The sequence below is a fragment of the Andrena cerasifolii genome, chromosome 11 (assembly GCF_050908995.1).
Source record: "Andrena cerasifolii isolate SP2316 chromosome 11, iyAndCera1_principal, whole genome shotgun sequence".
In the NCBI taxonomy this organism is placed as follows: Eukaryota; Metazoa; Arthropoda; class Insecta; order Hymenoptera; family Andrenidae; genus Andrena; species Andrena cerasifolii.
This window is the reverse complement of record NC_135128.1, coordinates 6,399,529-6,421,480: the sequence shown is the minus strand read 5'-3', so window position 1 is coordinate 6,421,480 and position 21,952 is coordinate 6,399,529. Positions and strand designations below refer to the sequence as shown.

Genomic DNA, 21,952 nt, shown 5'->3' with positions numbered 1-21,952 from the left:
CACCTTATCGAGGTATTATTAATTCTCTAATAATTAATCGCCGGCAAATTGTTCGTGAAACTACTCAATAATCTGACGTGGAACGATCACCGATCTACAGGGGGGCTGCTTGCGGTTCTCTATATATCAACGGAATCGGGGGGAGGACGAGTGGGGGTAGCTTCGTAGCTCGCTCATTCTCGCGTGGGTAGAGCAACCTTCGGCAGTAGTAACGCGGTGACGAGCAGACGCGGGTCTCTCCTTCCACTCGCGCCAATTTTTTCCTCTCTTTTGCCGTGTCGTCTCCCCTACGGCCACCCTTAAAACCACTTCGATTAACCGTGAGTAAACCGTCCCGTCACTATACACCCTCCTCTCCTCTTTCTCCACATTTTCCGCTTCTTCGCCGCGATTCGCCTGCTTCAATCGCCCTCGAACTGCGCGTCTTGTGCGATCTACAGTGACCGAGCGTGGAAGTTGATCCTGGGAAACGGACCCAGAAACGAAAAGTAAAAGTGGTGCATTCGAATTCCGTACTTGACTGCCGGGCTTCAGTGAAACACACGAATCTCTTCTGGCCCATCGCGGGGTGGAAAATCCACGTTCGATCGACTCGTCGATGGATCAAATTGCACCTTTTCGCTCAGGTTTTTATGCATTTTCATATTACCTTCTCTCTTGTATCTTCTTTTTTACTCAAGCGTTTCGAAACGCCACAGAACCTCGCAATCGATGTGCCGCGCCTCGTAAGCATCGTAAAATATGAATGACTCCTTTCGCTATCTAACTTTCGATACCCGAGGACGACCATGCTCCCCCTCCGAATCGTTTCCCAGCCGCCGTGCAAATATTGATAGGATCGTCGCGGAGGCTCTCCTTTTCGTCTGGCCGCGACCCACGGCGCGCGGGCTTTCGCGCGAAAATTAATGCTACTCCGCGCGGCATGTAGACCCGATCGCGTTGCACGCATTTTCGCCGCTTAACGCGCTTTAAAGGCACCGCATTAAACGCGCCACCTAAATCGGCCGAATAGACGACCAGCCTAATGCGATTGCTTTTAATTACAACCGTGAAATCGTAGCGCCGATTTAACGGGCCTCGGCCGCGTCAGCCTCCGGCTGTAATCCCTTTGTTCGGTTCCAGTTGCTTCGTTCGTTATATTCAAATCATATGCAAATGCATTCTGGCGTGCAAGCACAAGGCGGGTTCTTGTAGTCTCGATGTTGCCCAAAGTCGAAGTTCCGAAGAGCGGCGGGGATGTTTAAATTCAAGCATGCCGGTCATGGAACGGGGGCGCGGATTACACGGGGGAAAAAATTGAGGCCGCTGGATCGAGTTGCGCCTCGAAATGGGGATATTTCATTAAAAGAAGCTCAAAGAAGAACATTGCACAGCGGCGACTGTGTACTACGGGGGGAATAAATTTTTGTTAAAACAATTAGCCTCGGAGGCTTGTTTGCCTCGTTAACGTGGCTGAGATGGAGTATTTTCACAGGGATGCTGAGCACCGGTCGAAAAACCGCGGCGCAACTCTTTATAAATCCGTCAGAATTAGAGTGGAATTGAATAGAGGCTCCGTGGAAACGTGCCCGATTGTCCCAGCCGGAATAAAGATGTCCTATTAAAATCGCCGCCACTCTTCTCGATACATTCCCGGCCACGTGACTGGGAACGCATCGGCGTGGCGTAAAACTGAGTTGTCACGTTATTAAAGCTCCTGCGGCCGTAATTATTGCTGCGCTGCTGGAACGTAACGACTCAGCATTAATAATTACTGGCAACGAGACGAGAAAGCTTCTGGGTGACTCATTATTGTGTTTGGCTTCCACGCTTCCGCGACGATCAATATTTGAATGGTCGCGATCCTTAAGGCTAGATTAACTCGCATTTTTACGCGTCTCCGTTTCGTGTTATCGGCCTGCACACCTTTTACGGCGAATTTCGCGCGTGGCTGCAGCGAACAGCTGCTGCCGCGTCCGCGAATCGTTGGAAATCTATAAAAAAAAAAAAGAGGAAGAGAGTTGCGAAGAATTGCTACCGAAAATATGAACTTTCGTTCCCCTCGCGATGACATCCGTTCAAGCTGATAAGAACCTCTTTCGCCCGCCACTGTGCTCGATTAATTTACCGTCGAAGGGGCATGAAAGACTTCCGGAAATTGCATTATGTAAGGAACGAGCTCGACCGTGCCGAGGTGTTCGTAGCTTCAAACAAGGATGGGGGAATGCTGTCACGATTCTGTAACTACATTTCGGCGTGAAAAATCTCGTTACGCTTTTATTTTTAGGGAGGTCTGCCGCCAATGACGTAACACGATCAATTCGAACCGCGAGCCGGCAAGCCATTACAGCCTGGCATTAAAATTAAACGTGGATCTGGTCATCGGCCGTCGAATCGTTCAACGAACTATCTTATAAATAGTTGTGGTCGCGAGATAATGTGGCTGCTTCGTAATCAGCTTTGATCCGCTCTCTACGACAGCATTGTTCACTCGAGTGTCTATTTTTTTCAGGATTCCATATGGTGCAGGATGCACAGACGGGCAATATAGTATCGGAAAACATTTGCATGAGATAATAGGATGACTATAGAATATTGCTCAGCCTCTGCCTCTCGTAAATCACAGGATCTCGTTTCGCAGATCGCCTGCAAATCCTGTGTCATATAATTTAGGGGCATCATTTACAAATACGTACTTCGATCACTCCCCGCAAGCAGGAGCTGACTAATCACGCGGGCATTTGAAGCTAAGGGAACTCTGAAGCCATTTGCACGGTACGGCGTCCGCTAAGTCCTCTTCTCCAAAGCCTAAACCCCAATCTATCTGCCACGAAATTTCACGGGCGCTGTGCTCCCGAATGTTCGATAACGCGATAATGGACAGTCACGCGCGGCGGAGAGGTTAATGCTTCATCTGTCCAAATTCTTTACGCAGTGGTAGATGAAGTTGCACGAAACTGTACCTCATCGGCCTAGTAACGTTCGGATCCTCTTTACGAGCTACTTCGTCCGTCGCATAACGCCCGTCGTTTGATAGTTTCACGATCCGTTGACCTATTCTACTGGCAACTGGGTATATAGTACCTAAGCGATCCCACCCCGGGATATGAATCGCGTGTTTGTGCTCGCAGGTAATAAAAGCGATGGCAACTTTCAAATAAGAAATAAAACCGGACAAAAGCGGCGGCTTTTATCTTCAATCTAGCGCGAGACTGTACGTTTATTATCCGCCCTTTGGCCCTGTACGGTGCCGGTTATTTGCAGAAGTATTTCGAAATGATATGACAGAAACGAGCCGTCAGGATCTTAACAGGCGAGGGAAATATGCCCCGACGTCACTAAGGAAAAACTAGAGACCCCTTCATTTTCCCTAATTTCATTTGTCGCGACAAGCAAACTCGTTCGCGACGAAAGAAGGATAAAGGAGAGCATTTAAATCTTCCGCAAATTCTAAACGATGGAGCAAAGTCTGGCGTAGAGAGTGAAGTGATCTCCGGCTCCGAAAACTGGTGCCCGGTTTAATAACTTCGGTCCGGATGGGGGAAGCCGAGAGTGACGCCTTAAGCAAGTCTTTGAAAGCGGGAGGAAGAACAGTCTATTCTTCTATTTTACGGGAAAGATTACGCGGGTTGTTTCGAACGAAACGTTTTAACATCGCGCGTTTAAGGGCGCATTAATACGAGGAGCGGGGGAAAAACCAGGGGAATCGGAATGCGAGGACATTGGGCAATAATTTACGTGTTAGCTTTAATACCGTTTAATTGCACCGCTCGTACGATTTCATTGCGTTATCGCTTTATTTCCTGTTATTCCCGACCTAATTGCTGCTTGCCGCATGTACAACAAAGAGCGATATATGTTGATTTTCATTGCAGTCCGTTGCCCTTTCAGAATACGCGCGGGCTTCCCAAAATTAATTTCCCCGCAGATTACACCCACTTCCGCCGCTCAAAGGAACTTTACAGCGGCGCGGAGGCAAAATACCGTGGCCAGCCACGTTTACATCGACCATTTCGAGCGTGCTTTCGGTAGCATTCTTTTGCCCGTCCTTTTAGCAGGTGTACGCATAAAAGCGTCGCTTTACGAGCGAAGATTTCGAGGCAGCCCTCGAATTACGTTAACAGCTGTAAAGGAAGTCTGCCAGAGGCTGCGGGCTTTCCCGTGGAATAGCCCCGTAAACACAAAACTTTTCCAGCCTCCCGTACAGATTGTTTCCCCACTCCCTTTTCGAACGCACCCCCAATCGAGCTTCCTTGAAATTTTAAAGCCCCTCGAACGACTTCTGTTTCCACACTCATCTAATTCCACCCCCTCTCTCCCTCCCTCTCTCTCTCTCTCTCTCCCTCTCTCTCTCCCCCTCTGTATCTCAGAATTTCACCGTAGAAGCTAAACTTCTGGCAAGCACGAAACAGCGACAGAGAATTTGCAACTGTTTGTCTTAACGTTGGCCCCTTAATTATTGTTGGAATCTAGTTGATTTCGAGTCAGCCATTTGCTCGACGATTCAACCAAATTTCACGAGCTAACTACGTCGCGCGGCATTGTTCACAGGCTTCAGGATGTATAGGGTCGTTTTTCCAGGTTTGTTATAGATGATACAGAAACTGGCCACTTTCGGGGTAGGTATAGTTTCCGTGTGGAAATTCAGGGCGCTAACTGGATAATTGGGTTGGGGCGGAATTTCCAGAGACGTACGCGTGTTCCCGGTACTTTCGAGCAACGATCGTGGATCCCGAAGCACCGCCGTAGAGTTTCTCCTACTTGCTGCGGTCAATCGCGAATTTTATTTTACCGCAGAACGTCTCGAGTGCCTTTAAAGAGCCCGAAGTTGTTGCAGTTCGATGAAATGTCGTCGGACGGATTTTCTGAGCTTTCAGCCCAGCCTGTATTATTCGCACGTAACGCGACGTGGGGCGGGAACAACGAATCCCCGGTAAAATGCAGAGATACTCGCGGCATTTGTCTCGCCGTATTTTTCATGTTGCAGGACGTGTAATTTAGCGGCGCGCGAGGTCTCCGAAACAAAATGTGGCTACAATGATGTCTAATTTTCTCATCCTCGTTCCAACAACGTGGACAGATTCATTCTTCGTTTCGGTGGCTTCCCGCTCCGCACTCGCTCTTCGTCCGAATGCTTTTTACACAGTTGCCGGGTCCGTAGAGCTGTCATCTCGAGAGCGATGCAAATACGAGGAACTGCATTCAATCTATGTGTTTAGCATGCAAGCGTTAATCAAGTGTTAATTCCGGCAAAGGGCTGGATAGCAATTAATTCTCAATAGCTATGTAGTTTCTGTCGATTGTAATAGGTATATTAGCACGTTAGAGGTCTCGCGTCACTGATTATCTTCAAACAAGGAACTTGTGCGGCGTTAATAGAGACACGCCTGATTCATCGTAACTAAATTTATGGTCTACAATCAATAGACCGCCACCGGGACTTCATTAGACAAATTACTCACTTGTGGAAAATTCTGGTAGCGTCTTCGAAGCGGCTACGTGCCTCTATAGGTCGAAAATTTTGCATTCAAAGTCGGCCAGCTACAAATTCAACGAACTTCTGCAAGCTCGTTTGCCCGTCTGACGACGAGGCAACGTCTCTCCCCATCTCTCTCTCTCAATGATCATGAATAGATATCATTAGATGCTGATATTACGAGAGGAACGGAGGCCCGGCGAAAGTTCAGACGTGGGATCATGATTCTCAAACTTTTCTGAAATTCAGACCACGCGGCCACGGGGTAGCGTGGCCGCAAGAGGGAAATGTTCCCCGTGGCACGAGGTTAATAAACATTTTCAGGAAATTGCCCGGGAAAGGGTATGTAAATACGCCTGGATAAAGGGAAAGCATTCTCTGGTGGAAATATAGAGGCGCTCGTTCCTTTTCAAAGTGTATCAAACAGCTGGCAACGCTCCGCGTCAGACTCGTTTCACTATCCGCTGGACGGCGTTGATAAAAATAATTCAACAATCGTTTCCGTGGGCTCAGCTGCTGTCGTGGATTGAGTTGCGATGGAAATTCGGCTCAATTGAAAATGTCGAAGGTGATCCCAGTAGTTTCATCTTCTTCTCTGACGGGAATATCGCTTTCGCGGCATCTCGAGCTGCCCCTCCGATACAGCGCATCGCATTTTCCCGGGGAAAGAACTTTCCGAAGCCACGAAGTTAGCAGGATAATCGTTCGACGCTTGTTTGAATGAAGGTGCATAAATGGGATTCGTGGCGAGGCCGAGGAACCTCGAGAACGTGGCTCGCTTTTGAATAACCCTTTGCCAGCTTGTAAAGAAAAACGTGAGGGAAGAGAGGCACCGGTAAAAGTAGGCACCTTCCCTGGTGTCACGCGCACAACAATTTTCGCAACAAAGCAAGTTCTGAACTTCCATAACTCTTAAGGGTACTAGGCAGTCGTTCTTGTCTGAAGTGAAGCATTTCTGTTGCAATTAATTACAGAGAAACAAATTGAAACTGACACTTGTTCTTTTCCGAACAAATGAAAAGAATGAACAGAAATTGAAACCCCATTGATGAGGTTTTACGATCCTCCAAGCCCCAAAAGATGGGGTCTGAGTTTCCTTTCACGAAGAATAAGACTTTTCATTAACTTTAATTGCAGTCTGGTCCGGAATTACACATTTCGCGAAGATTCGCGAAATTCTTTTGAATCGATTGGAACCTCCGTTTTTGAGTACTGTAGCGTCATGTATAATGCATATTTTTTACTAAACAAACAAGATTTTTAAAGCTTGTGATGTTAATAAACTTCGTGCCAAAGAGCAAGTCTGATTTCCAATTTGTTTCTTTGTAATTAATTGAAATAGAAATGCTTCATTTTAGACAGGAACGACTGCCTAGTACCCTTAAGGAGGTTCGATATCCCACTTGCGGAGCAGGCGGCGAGAGGGGTAAGCCTATGCTTATACGTGGAAGCTCTGCAGTGATACCAATCTTAGATAAAAAAAATTATGTAGACAGAAATGTTATTTACGTCTTTTCCTAATAAAATTATTACTGCGCTGTTTGTTTTGGAATTCAAATAAACAAAAAGTATGTTTAATGCAGCTAGAAACACAATATTTTCATTGAAAGTAGCGTAAAATATGCGAGTGAAATGCGGCAACGTCGCTTTACGTCCATCTTTTTTTTTCTTTTTCCATCACACACTTGTGACGTCCTTTGCGCGTTCGTACTGGTTCGCAACAAATTACTAAATACACGTTTACAGCTTGGTAGTGTTTTTACCAATTTTTACTCTATCCTTTGTACAAGTATACACTGTATAGATGACTACCCGGCGTACAGCGTTGCCACGTTTCAAACAGTTCCTTCAGGCAGTTCCAAAAATACGAGCACATTGCTGTCTATTTATTCAATTATCTAATAAACCGTACGGTTCATGTCCGATTTTCTTTTTTAGAATTTCATAGGAATACTTAAGCTTTTCATTGCAACATTTTTAGGACTTCCTCGCTATTTTTAAGGACTCTGTGTAAAATTTTATAGAAATTTTATCGCTTCTCCCATAACAGCCTGTGTATAAGAGCGCAACTTTGATTTCAATTTTTTCAAAAACCGTGCGGTCAATCGCCTTGAAATTTTCACACAATGCGGACTACACTTTGAACATTAGATTAAAACACTTATAAAAGATTTCTCATTATTTCTTCTCCGGTATCGAACCTCCTTAAGAGTAAGCTTCGCATCGTCATTTGCAAGAGGGAAAGATTTATAAGTGAGCAATCTCAACCAGAAATTCAAAGCAGAGTTTAGGTAAAAACCCTGATAGATACAGTTTATTGCGTAGGGAAATGTAAATGGATCGAAGAATGATGTAATTTGGAATTCTGAATGAAAGTAACAAGATCACCAAGAGAGATACGTATATCCGATACAGTTATCTCTTCCTCCGAAGTGAAAAAAAAAAGAAGTATGACCTCGTTGAAAGAAATATACTCCCCTTATCGTTACGGCTCGAATTACAATTAAAAATACGGGTCGCCATTAGCACGCGGTATCGCTTACCATGAACGACGATGATTATGGAGGAAGGAATCGGAGTGTCTGCCATGGTTCGCGCCTTTCCACTCATTTTTCATTTCCCCCCGCAGCATCCGGTGATAGGTGATATAACCAGCCGTCAATTTCCATAGGAAGCAGCTAAAAGATTATGGGCCGTGAATGGGAGAGATTAATAAAGACGGACGTGATAACGAGGAACTTATCGATCGCGAATTCAGATGTCGGCACCAATTAACAGTCGATTTCCTGTTGAAGCTCGCAATTGAAAGAACCAACGAAAGGTCCACGTGCTGGAGGATTGATTAGAAATCAGATCCAGTAACAGGTTGATCGCGATAGTTGAAGGAAATTGATCGAAAAGTGGGAAGAGATCCTGGCCCGCTGGAAATACAAGGAAATTCAGTCGGTCGTTTTCTGCTCTCCGATCCGGATCCCCCAGACATGTGGAAGGAAATTATCCGCACTCCCTTTCGCTCCGACAACCGCCTATTACGCTTGTCAGTCACTGCTATTCCTAATTGAATCGCCTCTCCCGCCCGACTTTGATCTTTCGACTGCCTGGTGCTCTAGCGCATTCGATATAAACGCTAAGATGGAAGTTCTGGAGTCTAAAGTGAGAGACGAAAGTTGAAATTGAAGACTGTACGACAGGGGTTAAAGGATTTTCAAGTTTTTCCTTGAGGTAAACCGTGGCTTTGGATATAATCTTGCCGGCTATCGTCGATATTAAAACAACGAATAATACCATGGAGATTTTCTCGATAGGTATGGGAGAGGTGGGGGTGAAAGGGACAGGTATTAAAAGGGACATTGCAGTTATTTGAAAGACAAAGGATCTTCCCACGACATTAAGTATTTTTCATTTCGTAGCAACACTAATGCATGCCCAAGCACGCTTAACTGCAAGTCGCTGCCATTTCAAAGCTGGCGGTGATACGCGGTTGAATTTTTTCGCGCTTCGAAGTAAAATTTTTTATGTTTTTTTAAAACGTTTTGCCGAGTGTTTTTACCCATGGCTGATCTCTTTATTACTATATATGGACTGATATTTATTCAGGAACAATAAGACATATGTGAGATAATCTTTTGTTTAATATTGTAAGTGTTGAGATTAGATTCTCAAATGTGTTTTCATATTTATGAATGGGACCCAAGAAAAATTTATGAAAGGGACACCCCTTTCCTTAGTGTTTCCTTCAAACTCTTAATTTACCACACATCAAGATGTTTCTGATCAATTTTGGTGCCAATTAAGATCTTTCAATTAACATAGTTTGGATTAATCTAAGGATTATGTGTTTGGTTTTTAGTGAAAGTATTATCCATTGTTTTTTAATGTGAGGATTATTTTTTGCTATTTGAGTATGTAAGCTTAATGTGAAGTTTGTTACAAATATTTTGGCAACGCAGTGGTATTTATGTAACTTAAGAAAAACGTCGACTTGTAGACTCGTCGACATCAATACAGCGATTTCGGTACCAGCAGAAATAATAGTTGAAGGAATAATATTAATATTACCTTGCTTTATTGCACTGTCCCATTCATAACCAACCATGTCCCTCTCAATACAGCCAATTTATGAAAGAGACAAAACACACTTTTTGGAAAGCGAAAAATGAGACATGTAAATATAGAGAGAAGCTTAACCCTTAACTGGTATCTTGGGGTCGCTCATGACCCCAGGCACGCAAAGTTCGCTGCAAAATTTTTGGTTGTCTAAGCTTGTAAACTGTTTTTCTAATTAATTTTATAATAATAGTCTAACTTTCTAGGTTTCTATTATTTTATACATTACCAAAGAACAAAATATTCATAGAGGTTGATCTAGGGTCGACTTTACAAATTTCTGTGTCCTTTTTTATTTGGGGTCTGCCACGACCCCAGTATACCAGCCACGTTAGCCAAAAACAGTATACCAGTTAAGGGTTAATAGAACCCTGTACTGTTATATCCAGATAACTGGCCTTTCCAATGTGACCAATTAGAACTCGAATGATTATTTAGTTTTCTTTTACTATCTGGTCCTAACCAAAAATGTCCCTTTCATCCCACCTCTCCCCCACCACCTTTCACGAGACGTAATGTGTCTACCCTACAAAGAACAAGTGTTTTGTAGAGCCAAATCGGTGGTCCGAGACTGAAGCATTCCCGAATATTCGCCACAGGAGGATGTAATGTTTGTTCAGACGCAGCATCCCGGGAACTTGCGCAAGGCGCGAATTGTTTGTTTGCTTCGGTCTCTCCGTAGATTGTTCCGCCGTCTTTGTGTTGTATAACCTTTCCAGCAAATCGTTGCCGCGCAAATGAATCGTTTGCCTTTGATTCTCGGCGGATTTCATTCCCCAATCGCAGGAACGTCGGCCACGGTGACGGAAAAAATATTCTAGGAAAAACCACCACAAAAGCGTCGCGCAGTGAACAGTGCCGACAAAGCAATGTTTTACGATCAGATTTTTTCCGCCAACGCATTCATGTTGGTGCCACGAGTGCCGAAATGATTTATAGTCCTTCGATTTTCTCCCGGCCCATTCGTCAGTCGACCGCGAGTGGCGGAAGTGCATCGGAAGAATTGCAACCGTTAGTCTGCACCCCCGAAACTTCCACCGCACGACGAAGTTTCTGCGGCACCAATCACGGTTCAACTCGCGATGAATGGATCTTCATCGACGCCACATCCTCCCTGTTGTACGACAATCCCCTTTTCATCAGAACTCGGTCATATTTCGAGGCGAAGTCCGGGCTTGTTTTCGTTGCTTCGTTCAATCCCGAGTAACCCACCCCCTCCCCCCGCAGCTCCTTCTTTAATTACGAAGTAATTGCTGGAATCTGTAAGGGGCGTTTTAATCCGAAAACGTGACGTTCGTGGTAATCCAGGCGTTAAATACGATATTAAAATTGCCACGTCCATTCTCGTCGACGAGCGCTTTGCCTCAAGACTCGCGCGGGGTGGGGGCATAATCGAAACGACCGCGCGAAAGCGAGAATATAGGAAAGGGGTTGCTCGTGCGAATAAAAGGCAGAATCCAGCGGGTAGTGAGGAGCGTAGGACCCGATTCTTCGGCCGTCAGAGCTTTATTTTGTTCCTGTTTTATTTTTTTATTTTATTTTTTTCTTGTTCACGTGTACCTGGACAAAGGTGAAAAATCCACGGCAACAGAGGCGGTGGATACGAGGCTCGACTGGAACGTGTTTCCACGAGGCTGCCAACCAGCCGGGCGCTTCTATAATTGCCGCGGTGTTTCCCCTCTGATCATCTAGCATTCTTCGGCACAAATATTGGAAAATTCAATTGCTACCGGGCTCGGCTTTCCATCTTACTCCCTCGGAAGAAACACGATACGCCGCAGAGAGAGCGGAACGATTCCGCGCGAGTTTGATGCATCGGGGTGGTTCTGAAATGTAAATTTGCCCAGCGATATCATCGTGACGGATCTATCGTATCAAATTCCAAGTCGGGTATTTAAATTTCAGAAGGCGGGCCGCAAGCACATCGTGGCGCGAATTTTATTCGTCGCCGAGGAAGGGAATCTCTTCCTCCTTTTTACTCGGAAAACCTCAGTCTTGGAACCTTTATACACGTGGGGGTAGACAACTTAATTGCTGTTCATTTCAGCGAAGCTCGACGGTCCAACGCCGATGCGATGGCCTCACGTCGTTTTACTCGCAGCCTGCTTCAGAAATGACGAATCGAATTCCACGAACAGCGAAGGTGGAAGATATTAATGAACCCGTTCCGCCCCCGTTATGGCCGCGCTTAATTACTTGCCCCGGATACTGTTACAGCCTTCGTTTATATTAACATACGGCCCCACTATTGGCCGTCATAAATATCGAAATTCCGCAACGCGGTATCCTCGTAAATGCTCCGCGGAATAATACCAGGGGTCGAAATACTGGCTGTACAGTCATAGCCAGTGCAGGGAACCCTCTATTGGCAGTCATAGGGGTTGGTTCGACGGCGTCGACGGTCAAGAGCAGGCACTTTCTCAACTTTACGAGCCTCCCACTCAACGTTTACGCTCGCACCCTCGTGGAAACGGTTACAAGGCTGCCAGAGGTTTGCGTTCGATATTTTTATAGGGATGATTCGCGACACGGAGGTGTCCAGGGCCACAGGGACACCGAAAGCCACCCCGCGGCGAGAACATAATTGTAAAAACACCCTGGACGATTGCCTTTCGCGCCCGAAGGCATTTATGTATGTTCGTCTGTGCCCTTCTCTCTCAGCCATATATTTCTTTTTCTCTACTCGAGGCTTTAATTAAACGCACGTACCTACCACTTTTTCTTCGCGGCTTCTTATTAAACTTACAGTGCGTTAATTAAGTTAAACCGGTGCACAGGTACTTAGAATCTTAAAATATACGGCTCGACACAAGCTGCAGGTGTGGTGGTGCTTTCAATTTGCCATCGACGCCGCGCTACAGTGGCCTGTGAACTTTTCTCTTTGGCATCGTAGCCAGCGTATCGCGGAAAGTTCGATGACGCCCGCGCGAGGAATCGAATTTGAAAACCAGTTGGCAATCCCTGTTCTATCTTTGACGGGGAGGAGCGAAATAGGATACCAGTTTCGAAAGGAAGATGAAAAGCTTCGCGAGTGATTAGTGAATGGAGGCAGAGAAAGCTTAACAACGGGCGAGGGATAATACGTGATTCCGCAACGCCAATCCCATTCCTCGCAAATTACTACGTTCAACCGCTCAATTCAATTCCCGGCTGAAAAGGAGGAAACAGGATTTTTTTTCCAGCGGAACGGAGCGATTCTAATTAATTCCGATTCTTCCAGGAGTGTTTGCTTTCCCTGCTAGACGACGTATCCGATCGCGCAACAATTCGAGCACGAGTACGATCTCTCGTCAAAGTAATCGCTGTTCTCCCGATAACGCTGTTAATCTTTACAACGCGCCAGTTCTCCATTCTCTACGGTCTGTCGATATCGCGTCGTTGAAACGGTAATTTCACCGTCCAATGCAACTTTCGCCGACAGTTTCCGCGCTGCAAACATTTCACGTGCCATTTTGTAAAAGCGCCGCGAAAATTTCCATGAAAAGGTTGATCGGTGAAAAAAAAATCTTGGATGTCCGAGCGAGGCGATGTATCAAGATTCAGTTTCGGGCATGAGCCGCGGATAGATAGAACCTGCGGTGGATCGTCGAGGCTAATTAATTATGCGAGGATCCAGCCCGTGAAAAGTACTTGGAGCGATTAATCTACGAATCCCTCGGTTGGTTTACCCTCGCGCTAAGTGCTGGCTTCTTAAACGATCGTAGCCGCTACGTCTTAGTACCTATCGTTTATTATTAACATTACAACGTGAATAGTACCACATAATCGTTAGAGACAAACACGAGGTCTCGGAGCGTGCACTGTGTTCACCCGCAGCAGTTTGTCGCGGAAGTAGTAAAAGCCGATATTGGTCAGACCGGTGGCCAAACTGTTGACAAAGCCTTCGAGCAAAGAACCCGGCGAGCTCGTGCGCTCCGGGAGCACCGTATAAACGTTTGCAGAGCTAACTACGCTTCCTTTCTCTCTTATTGCGATCCCAAAGCGGTCGACCCTTATGAATAGTTTTCCACCCTGTCCCATCGTTTACGCGGCTATTTTTCTGCTATTCTCTGATCACAGATAGGACGTTCCCGCTGCACGCTCGCCCGCTGCACAGTCCTCGCGCCTTCCACAGCCTGCAATTAATTTTCCGCGGGGCAGCTGGCGTTAATTACTACCGCAACTACCGCGAGCAATAACGGGGCTGCAAAAATTTCAGCGTAATGGAATTCAGTTGCCGAACTGCTCAGAGATCGATTTCTCTTATTTACACTTTGATGAACGTGAGATTTCCTTCGCCCGATGCAGCGTTTACGAGTCAATTTGCAGTGTTCCACGGAGATGCAGCTGGAGCGGGGAATTATTTACAAATTCGCCGAGTGCCAGCGGAGCTAGCTGCGAGCGGAGCTGCTTCGAGGTGCGGTCGGTGGGCCATGTGCCTAACATCTGATTATTTTCCTGGCGTTCCAATTAGAGGTCCCCATGCGATCCCGTGATTCTTTTCGAGAGGAAAAATATCTGACGTCGTTAACGTGTTTACGACGTTTATCACGGCCTCGCGTCTTGCGAAACGGAACGGCGCTCGTTTCCGTAGCGACTGCAACGCTCTTTCGTGCTCGGAAATGCATAGGTGAGATTCTAAAGCCTTCCGATAAATCGAGATCATTCTTCGCGCAGGTATTTTACACAGGAATACTGTACACTTTCGTTGCTCAGAAATAACCGTTCGAGCTTGTACCCGATCATTAACGAACGCCACACGAATAAAGTAACAGACGCTGGTATCGCGCGATAATTAATTTAATTCCAGAATATTTTATTGACGCGATATCGTGTATGTCACGAGCGTGATGTATGCATTTGTTGAGCGAGCATCGGACAGGGTACTGGTAAATAATTCATTGAAATTTGTGGACAATAGAATCATATTTCATTTTTTTTTTTTAAACTATATGAGTGTAGTTTCCGTTGCATGCTTTTCTACTCATTTTTTTTTATAGTCTCTTAAGACATTGTACTAATGATAGGTAATAACAATTTTATATGAAAACTGTAAATTATTCTTGAAAAAATTCTTAAAAATGACTTACTTTTCCGGCCGTCACAGTGGTGTTCCCCCTTAAGGGGTCTCCCTACCTTGACGGCCTGAAAAGGAGGGCGATATTTGGGATTTTTTTAAAGAGCCTTATTAGTTCCCCTCAACTCCTTCAATTGATAAACTTCTATGCTCCTAGGAGATCGTTTAGATTCGCACGAACTTTTCTTTCACAGCAGTATATTTCCTCAATGACCAACTCGGACCCTGTAAACCGCGTATGCAGTGTAGCTAATTCATATTGTGCTAACATAGACTTAATCGATGTTAACATAAGCAGCTTTAGAAACTCGGTTCATTGAAACTTGCAAAACCTACTATCTGCACTAATGGGGATCTATCCCTGTTTATTAATAAAAATAAAAATTAAATAGGAGAAACCTTCAAATTTAGGGAACATTTTAAAAAAAAATTAATTAAAAAAGAGGGTACCTAAAACTTTAAACGCGTTATTCTTAAAACGATGTTTTTCGAATTGGTTAGCATGATATCTCAAAAACCAATCACCCGATTTACTTCAAACTTGGTATATATCTTCAGTAGATGTCCCATTCTCATTGTTACTAAATAGTTTATAGACTTAATAGTCGGTTTTTGTAAAATTAGACTTTTGCGACTTAAAAAACCAGCGATTTTTTTGCAGAAGTCAATGTCTGTTATAAACGCTGCCATTTTCTCTTACTTTAATCTAATTCTTTTAATTTAATCTAAGTAGTTCAGACGGTAGCCACAGTCATACAGGTTACACACTTTTTTAAATTTTCTATTTCAGACAACTACTACGGCTGATTTTATGCTAACAATATTTTTTGTAAGGCGCTCTATTTGAAGCGCTATAACTCCGGATATAACCACTATTTTTGCATACATTTTTTTCTTCATATTCTCTAAAGATTGACAAGTAAAGCCACAAAGCTGGAAGTAAATATATTTAAAGGTTTTGCTTTAAAAGATTCCCAAAGTTCGCATCATTTTTCGTCCGTCAAGTTAAGAATACCCCTTAATAGTCGCAAAGTATTCCGCAGAGATTTCAAACGTTCCAATGTATAACGAGCAGTTCCAGCCGGTGAGATTCGACGTAGTAAATCCTCCTTCGCGAAGCAGGAGCTTTTTCTTCTCCGTTCCTTCCCTCCCAAGGGCATCGATTGTCAAGGAAATAGTCCTAAATAGATTAGCACGTGGCACGTTTCTAAGCGGCCTTCCTTTCTCCACAATTCAAAGCATTTTTCGTGCCCGGGAATCAACCTCTACCCGGTCTGGGATTCGTCGGGGTATAAATCGAAGCGCAAAAATTCCCGGGAGCTGAAATCTGCTCGGATAGTTCCCATTTCGAAGCCAAGCAGCGCGTGCTCGCGGCTTAAACGGAACTTCTGTTCCCCAGGGGAAACACGCCACCCGATAGACTATGTAGCTCGTGATCAATAAACTCAAAGCTTAATGACCCTAATGACGTTACGTGTTAGGTGTATACCGAACCGAAGAAAGCTTTCCACAACCGTATCGCTGAGAAAGAATTCGCAGTGGTTGCATTTCTAATGCGAGATGGATGACTTTTCCTACCCATGGTGCACGCGTTTCGTCTATTCCTATCGCGCTGTTACCGTGCATAGCCCCGGTTGGTGCTAAATTTCTCGGCCCAGGATTTACGAGCCACGAGCTTTGTCTTCGCGCGCCCGAGGGCGGTCATCGAACGGACCATCCTCGAGTGTAACATTGCTGTAACCTTCTAATCGCGGCAGCTCGACCCGCTCGGCTCGTGATTGAAATTGGGTTATAAAAAGAATTTATAGTCGGCGACACCCTCTGCTATTAAGCGACTTCTCTTTTTGCTACGGTTACACCCTTGCCGCCGTAAAACGCGTTAGTAAAAGTATATTGGCGCTGGGGATTGACAGCTGTGGTACACGACCGGCACTCGCTTCAATTCTGCCGCGAGTGCAGCAGGAAATTTGTTCGTTTTAGCGCGACACGTGCCTATCGGTTTACCGATCTGCGGACAATGTTAAATGGAACGTCTTTTGTCGAACGCATCGCTGCCTCCGCGGGGTGCTTTCCAAATCCTCTTTAGCCCGCAGACTGCTTCTCTCCCCGAGAGAAATTTAATTACATTGTGTATTTTGAGGTGCCGTTGGATCTTGAGGAGGTCCTGGAACGGCTGCTCCCGTGGAAACGGTCTGGAACCCAATATCAATTGTCTTTGGGCGCACCGTAAGTTTTCGAGACCACGTTTTCGTTTAAGAGCGCGAATTCACTGGAGCTCCCTCGCTCGGTGCTGGAATTGTACGTGTCCCGTGAACACGAGGTCGCATTGTCTTTCGTAAGGAGCCACTGTTACGGCGAAGTGTGCTTCCACCACTCTGCAGCTTACAAAAGAGGCTTGTTCCGAAGAAGGCAGCCAAAAATGCATAAGCACGTTTTTCCTCTTACGACCGTTCCACGTTGACGCGAGGCTGGACTCGACTGGTAGCTCATACTCATTATGACTTTGACATTTTTAATCGCAGAGCGACTATAACCGGAGGCTTAGATACTGTAGAACTGGCGGAAAAGTTTGCGACCCCGTGGGTAGGAACTTCGACTAAGAATCATCGAGCCCCGAAGACTCCTTTCGAGTAGAAACTAGTTGAACCGCAAGATGGGGAGCATTCCGTGACCTCAATTAAGCGAAAATATATGGTAACGCGTCATTATTTTTCTCAAAGGAGTTTTCTGAAACGTGTCGCACGCTTTTCCCGGTGGAAAAACCTCTGTCCTTTGCGGTGGGTTGAAGATATTGTGCAAGGAGACGCTTAACCCAGGCAGAAGGGAACGCGTGCGCTCGAAACGTACCCTCTGCACTCCCGAGTTCCACGAAACTGCAAGCGTTTAAGCGAGTGTTTCACGGCTGGTGGGAGGCACGATTGAAAAAGAAACGCGATGAAAATCCTCGAGCCGGCTAACGAGGTCAGGTAGTTACGCCGCGTTTGACCATATTTTTACTGCGAAACGCAGCTGCCGGTGTCGCAAATTTATTGATGACGCCTCGGAGATCGCACACCCCCCCAGCCACGGAGGTCTCGTTAAGCAGGCTGCCGTGGCGGCAAAGGCGGCCGTGGAACCAGCTTTCCTAGTTAAATTTCCAAAAAGATCCATATTCCCTTCGCCGCCTTTACCCGAGAGCTTATCCGCCATTAGCCCTGTGCCCGTTTCTCCAGAGCGGGCGTCCACCCGCTGAAAAATACGCCACCCTCTTACATGTATCTGATTCCCGAGGACGATGCAATTTCCCCAGGCTTGCTGGGATCGTTCCTCGTTGCCCTGGGCACGCGAATTACGAGTATTCCCCCATTTACCTTCTTTCCATCCCATTTGCTCGGAAGACTCTAACGCGAATTCTTTTCTAATTCGTAGCATCGACTCGGCCGTCGATTATGGGGCGCTGGTGACCTCACGGCCGGTCCCTCGACTAACGGAACGACGTTCGACAAGATGTGAATCGCCGGGGTGCTTCGCCGAAGGAAAAGGGACGATAAGGTGCCGGGGAAGGGAATGGGAACCATGTCGAAGGCATACACGACCGTCTCCCCGCTGTCGGCTCCCTGGGCCACGCAGGCCTCGTCCTCCATCCTGAGGGTGACGTCGGGGATCGCGTCGACTACGCACTACGCCGGCAGCGTCTACGGGGTGATCAATCAAACCATGCTCAGGAACGAGACCGACGACGAAGGGGAGGATTACACGCCGTACGGCGACCGACCAGAGACGTACATTGTGCCGATTGTGTTTCTGCTCATACTGCTGATCGGCCTGACTGGCAACGGCGTCCTGGCGCTCACCATTCTGCGGCACAGCAACATGAGAAACGTCCCCAATATCTACGTCTTCTCGCTGGCGCTCGGCGACCTCCTGGCACGTATTCGTTGTTACTCAACTTCTGGCTGTCCCATGATACGACAGTGAATCGTGCTTGTTTTATTATCACGACTTGTTTTCTTTTTTTTTTCTTTGCACGAAGGAATCTAAGGCCACTGTCGAACCCATTGCTTCTTGAACTCTCTGGGCCGTGATCCCTTCACGAGGATCTGTTTCAAAAAGAGTCATAAAACGTAGGGTCTGTAGCAAATGTTTACTTCTATAGAGTGATTCTAGAGACTCGCTGGGGTGGGACTTCGAGGGGCAAATAGAAAAGGGTAGTGCGGGAAATGTAACGGTGAACATTCCGACTCGTGGAAAATTGTCACGCGCGAATTTGGTGCCTAGAAACATCTCGCACAGTGGATATCTCGAAATCTGCGTCGTCGAGAGATTCCGCGATTCCTTCGGTATGTCAGACGATCCGAACGAAACGCGTTCGGGAATGCATCCCCCCCTTTCAAATAAAACGCCACAGGTGTCGCCCTGCTTCTCACAATCGGACGTCTGTTACGCTGCAGGTGATAGTGACATGCGTGCCGTTCACCTCCACCGCCTACATTCTGGACTCCTGGCCTTTTGGGCTTGTGATGTGCAAGGTTTCCGAATGCGTAAAGGACATCTCGGTCGGCGTCTCCGTTTTCACTTTAACGGCCCTCTCGGCGGACAGATTCTTCGCCATCGTGGACCCCATGAGGAAGCTCCACGCCACGGGTATAAGCTTCGATTTCCGATCTGACCGTCCTCGAATTTCAGCCGAGAAGTTTTCGTCGACACTCTGACAGAGAACGCCGCGATGCAGGCAGTAAAGTCTCGGAAATCCACTTTCCTTTATAGAAGAATTCGAGCGCGATCCCTAGTACATTGCAAACCGAACGCTCGAGCGCAGTTGGAGGTGCCTGTCAGTGCAGTGGGTGTCCTATAGAAATGGATTGCTCATTTTATTGTTCAAGGTACAGGAAGAAGAGCGACGCGGTTTACGGTGATCGTCGCCTCGCTGATCTGGCTGTTAGCCATTTTCTGCGCCATTCCCGCTTCATTCTCGTACATCAAAGACTTCAGGGTGAACAAGAACGTGAGCTTTCGCGTGAGTTCCAAACAAATCCATGATAAGATTGCTTCATCGTCCGAGTTTTTGCAATTCCTCCCGGCGTGCGTTCACTCGTCGAGTTTCCAATTCCCTGTTGCAGGCCTGTTACCCTTTCCCGGACGAATTCGGCCCGAATTACTCCAAGACCATCCTCGTCTGTCGTTTCTTCATCTACTACGCCGTTCCACTCAGCATAATCGCTGTCTTCTACATCCTGATGGCTAGACACCTGATGCACAGCACGAGAAACATACCTGGGGAGATGCAAGGTCAGGTGAGTCGAAGGATGGAACGCTCGGAAAGGTTCTCGCCAGGTACGGTTGCTTGAAAATTGGATACATCCGGGTGGGTTCGCCGACTTCCCTACATGTTGTTCGTTAACGAATCCAAACGGCGGCGTATAATTCCATTAAACTTGACGACGGGTGTATCGACTAGCTACAAGCCAGTAGAAAGTTTCTCGATTCCGCGGGATACTTTTTAGCTGCCGAGCTGCCGAGATCACGTCTGTGATTTATTAGAAAAGAATACGTCGATTCGGAACAGACGTTCGCTGGAAGTTCCGAGGAACGTATACCGGCGGGGCGAACTTTCTGTTTGAGTTACGCAGAAGGACTTATGATTTAAGGAAATTTTGCAAGAGGGATGGGAAACCGAAGCGTTTCTCTTCGAGAAGTCCCCGCCTTTATGTACCCCTCGAACGTGTTCCATTCCAGGTGAGGCAAGTGAAGGCGCGCAAAAAGGTGGCCAAGATGGTAATGGCGTTCGTGATAGTGTTCGCGGTGTGTTTCTTCCCGCAGCACGTATTCATGCTGTGGTTTTACATCCACCCCACCGCGCAGGAGGATTACAACGCTTTCTGGCACTACTTCCGGATCCTCAGCTTCTGCCTGGCGTTTACCAACAGCTGCATCAATCCCATCGCCCTGTACTGCGTCAGTGGGACGTTCAGGAAATATTTCGACAGGTGATCCATCCAGACAATTCAATTTTATTCCGTCGCCACGCTCCAATTTCGTCGCTTCGAAATGCCAATCGACTACTCGCACATAAATATCCGGATATAAAACGGGATCGCCGCGAGTTTCGAAACGTAACATCGGGTGTGTGAAAAAACTTGGCAGCTATTTGACACCTGGCAGATTATCGCGAGTCAGCCTGTGCCCGACCTATTTCCATAAATCCTGGCAGATGCGGGAAAAACTTGTCGATTAATGGATATCTCCTGTACCCGCTCGCGACCAAATCTGCCCACAATTAATTTCCATCACTTCCTCACGCTCTGATTCCAAACCGATCGCGTTTCGAGCATAGCGCGGCGCAGCTAAATAGTTAGCGGCTGCTTGTGCTAGATATTTATCGCACATTTCGATGGATTATGAAACTAGATCCTCCTACATACACAGAAGGCAAACTTTCGCCTACTAACAATTCGCCCACGCGTTAATTATTCCTTGTTAATCTGAAGTGGGCGCGCAGGTCACAGGCTGACCGAGTGGCGCGCGTTAGCAGAGCATAGTCGTTAAAGTTGGACTTGCTGCAGGTACCTGCTTTGCTGCATACCAAGGAAGTCCCGCAGACGGCATCGTCGCCCGTCGGACCTGAGCTCCCGAGGACGGGGTCAAAGTTTCTCGCTGATGAGCTCCAAGAGATACCTCGGCGACTCTCGTCGGGGACAACGAGGTGTCATGCACCTATCTTTCCTTGGCAACGACGTCAGGTCCAGTCTTCCTACCAGGGAGCAAGAGACGACTATTAGCTTGACCGTGTGTCCGAACGGATTCGAGGAGGGCGTGAAGTACCGTCGGAACTCGATGACGGATCAACAGATCAGCCGCGAGTGCTCGATACAATCCAAAGACTGAAGGACTCGGCGATTTCCCAGGCGCCGGTGGTCGCGGTGTGTGCTTTACTCTTGCCTAAAAGGACTCGTTGTCCAAGTTGCGGATCGATGTTTAAAGCTCGCAGTCGGGGAGTTAAAGTCGCTGCTCGAGATAAGGACTTGCGAACTAGAACTGATTTCACTAATGATCGAGCGATCTCTCGTCGCGGACGTTCGAGCACAGTTTCACTCCCATTACTTCTCGGTGCATGAGCACGCCTACTCATCGTCCAAGTTCTTGTCGACGGGGCATACGGGGCGCAAAGACTGCTGCAGTGTTGTACATTTAGGGCACAGTGATTTTGTGAATAAATTTCGGATACCGAAGCAGCGTCTTGCTAGATCCGATCCCCATCCCCACCGGCTGAAACTCGCTCCCCCCCTCATTCGATTACTGTCTCCTTTAAGAACCCGGGAAAGGATCACCGAAGACGGAGTCCAGCTGTGGTAATT

At 46.8% G+C, this 21,952-nt stretch overlaps 1 protein-coding gene across 3 annotated transcripts; it reads left to right on the top strand.

The window, feature by feature from the left end:
- The first annotated feature begins 213 nt into the window (after positions 1–213).
- Positions 214–21,826, top strand: LOC143374741 (neuropeptide CCHamide-1 receptor-like). 3 transcript variants are annotated; one of them, XM_076823141.1, is made up of 7 exons: positions 214–626; positions 18,027–18,524; positions 19,049–19,241; positions 19,487–19,614; positions 19,718–19,891; positions 20,334–20,584; positions 21,161–21,826. In XM_076823141.1, the coding sequence occupies exons 2-7, from the start codon at positions 18,165–18,167 to the stop codon at positions 21,480–21,482; spliced, it is 1,428 nt and encodes a 475-aa protein (XP_076679256.1). In that variant the 5' UTR covers positions 214–626; positions 18,027–18,164; the 3' UTR covers positions 21,483–21,826. The 3 variants fall into 3 exon arrangements, with proteins under 3 accessions (XP_076679256.1, XP_076679258.1, XP_076679255.1); XM_076823143.1 differs by having other exon boundaries at positions 19,481–19,614; positions 19,718–19,886; XM_076823140.1 differs by having other exon boundaries at positions 19,481–19,614.
- The last annotated feature ends 126 nt before the right edge of the window (positions 21,827–21,952 follow it).

Excerpts from the sequence above, each read along its gene's own strand:
- LOC143374741 (XM_076823140.1), top strand. The coding sequence starts at position 18,165 with ATGGGAACCATGTCGAAGGCATACACGACCGTCTCCCCGCTGTCGGCT. Across the intron at positions 19,615-19,717 it reads ACAAGAACGTGAGCTTTCGC|GCCTGTTACCCTTTCCCGGA; the intron begins GTGAGTTCCAAA and ends TCCCTGTTGCAG. Across the intron at positions 20,585-21,160 it reads TTCAGGAAATATTTCGACAG|GTACCTGCTTTGCTGCATAC; the intron begins GTGATCCATCCA and ends GACTTGCTGCAG.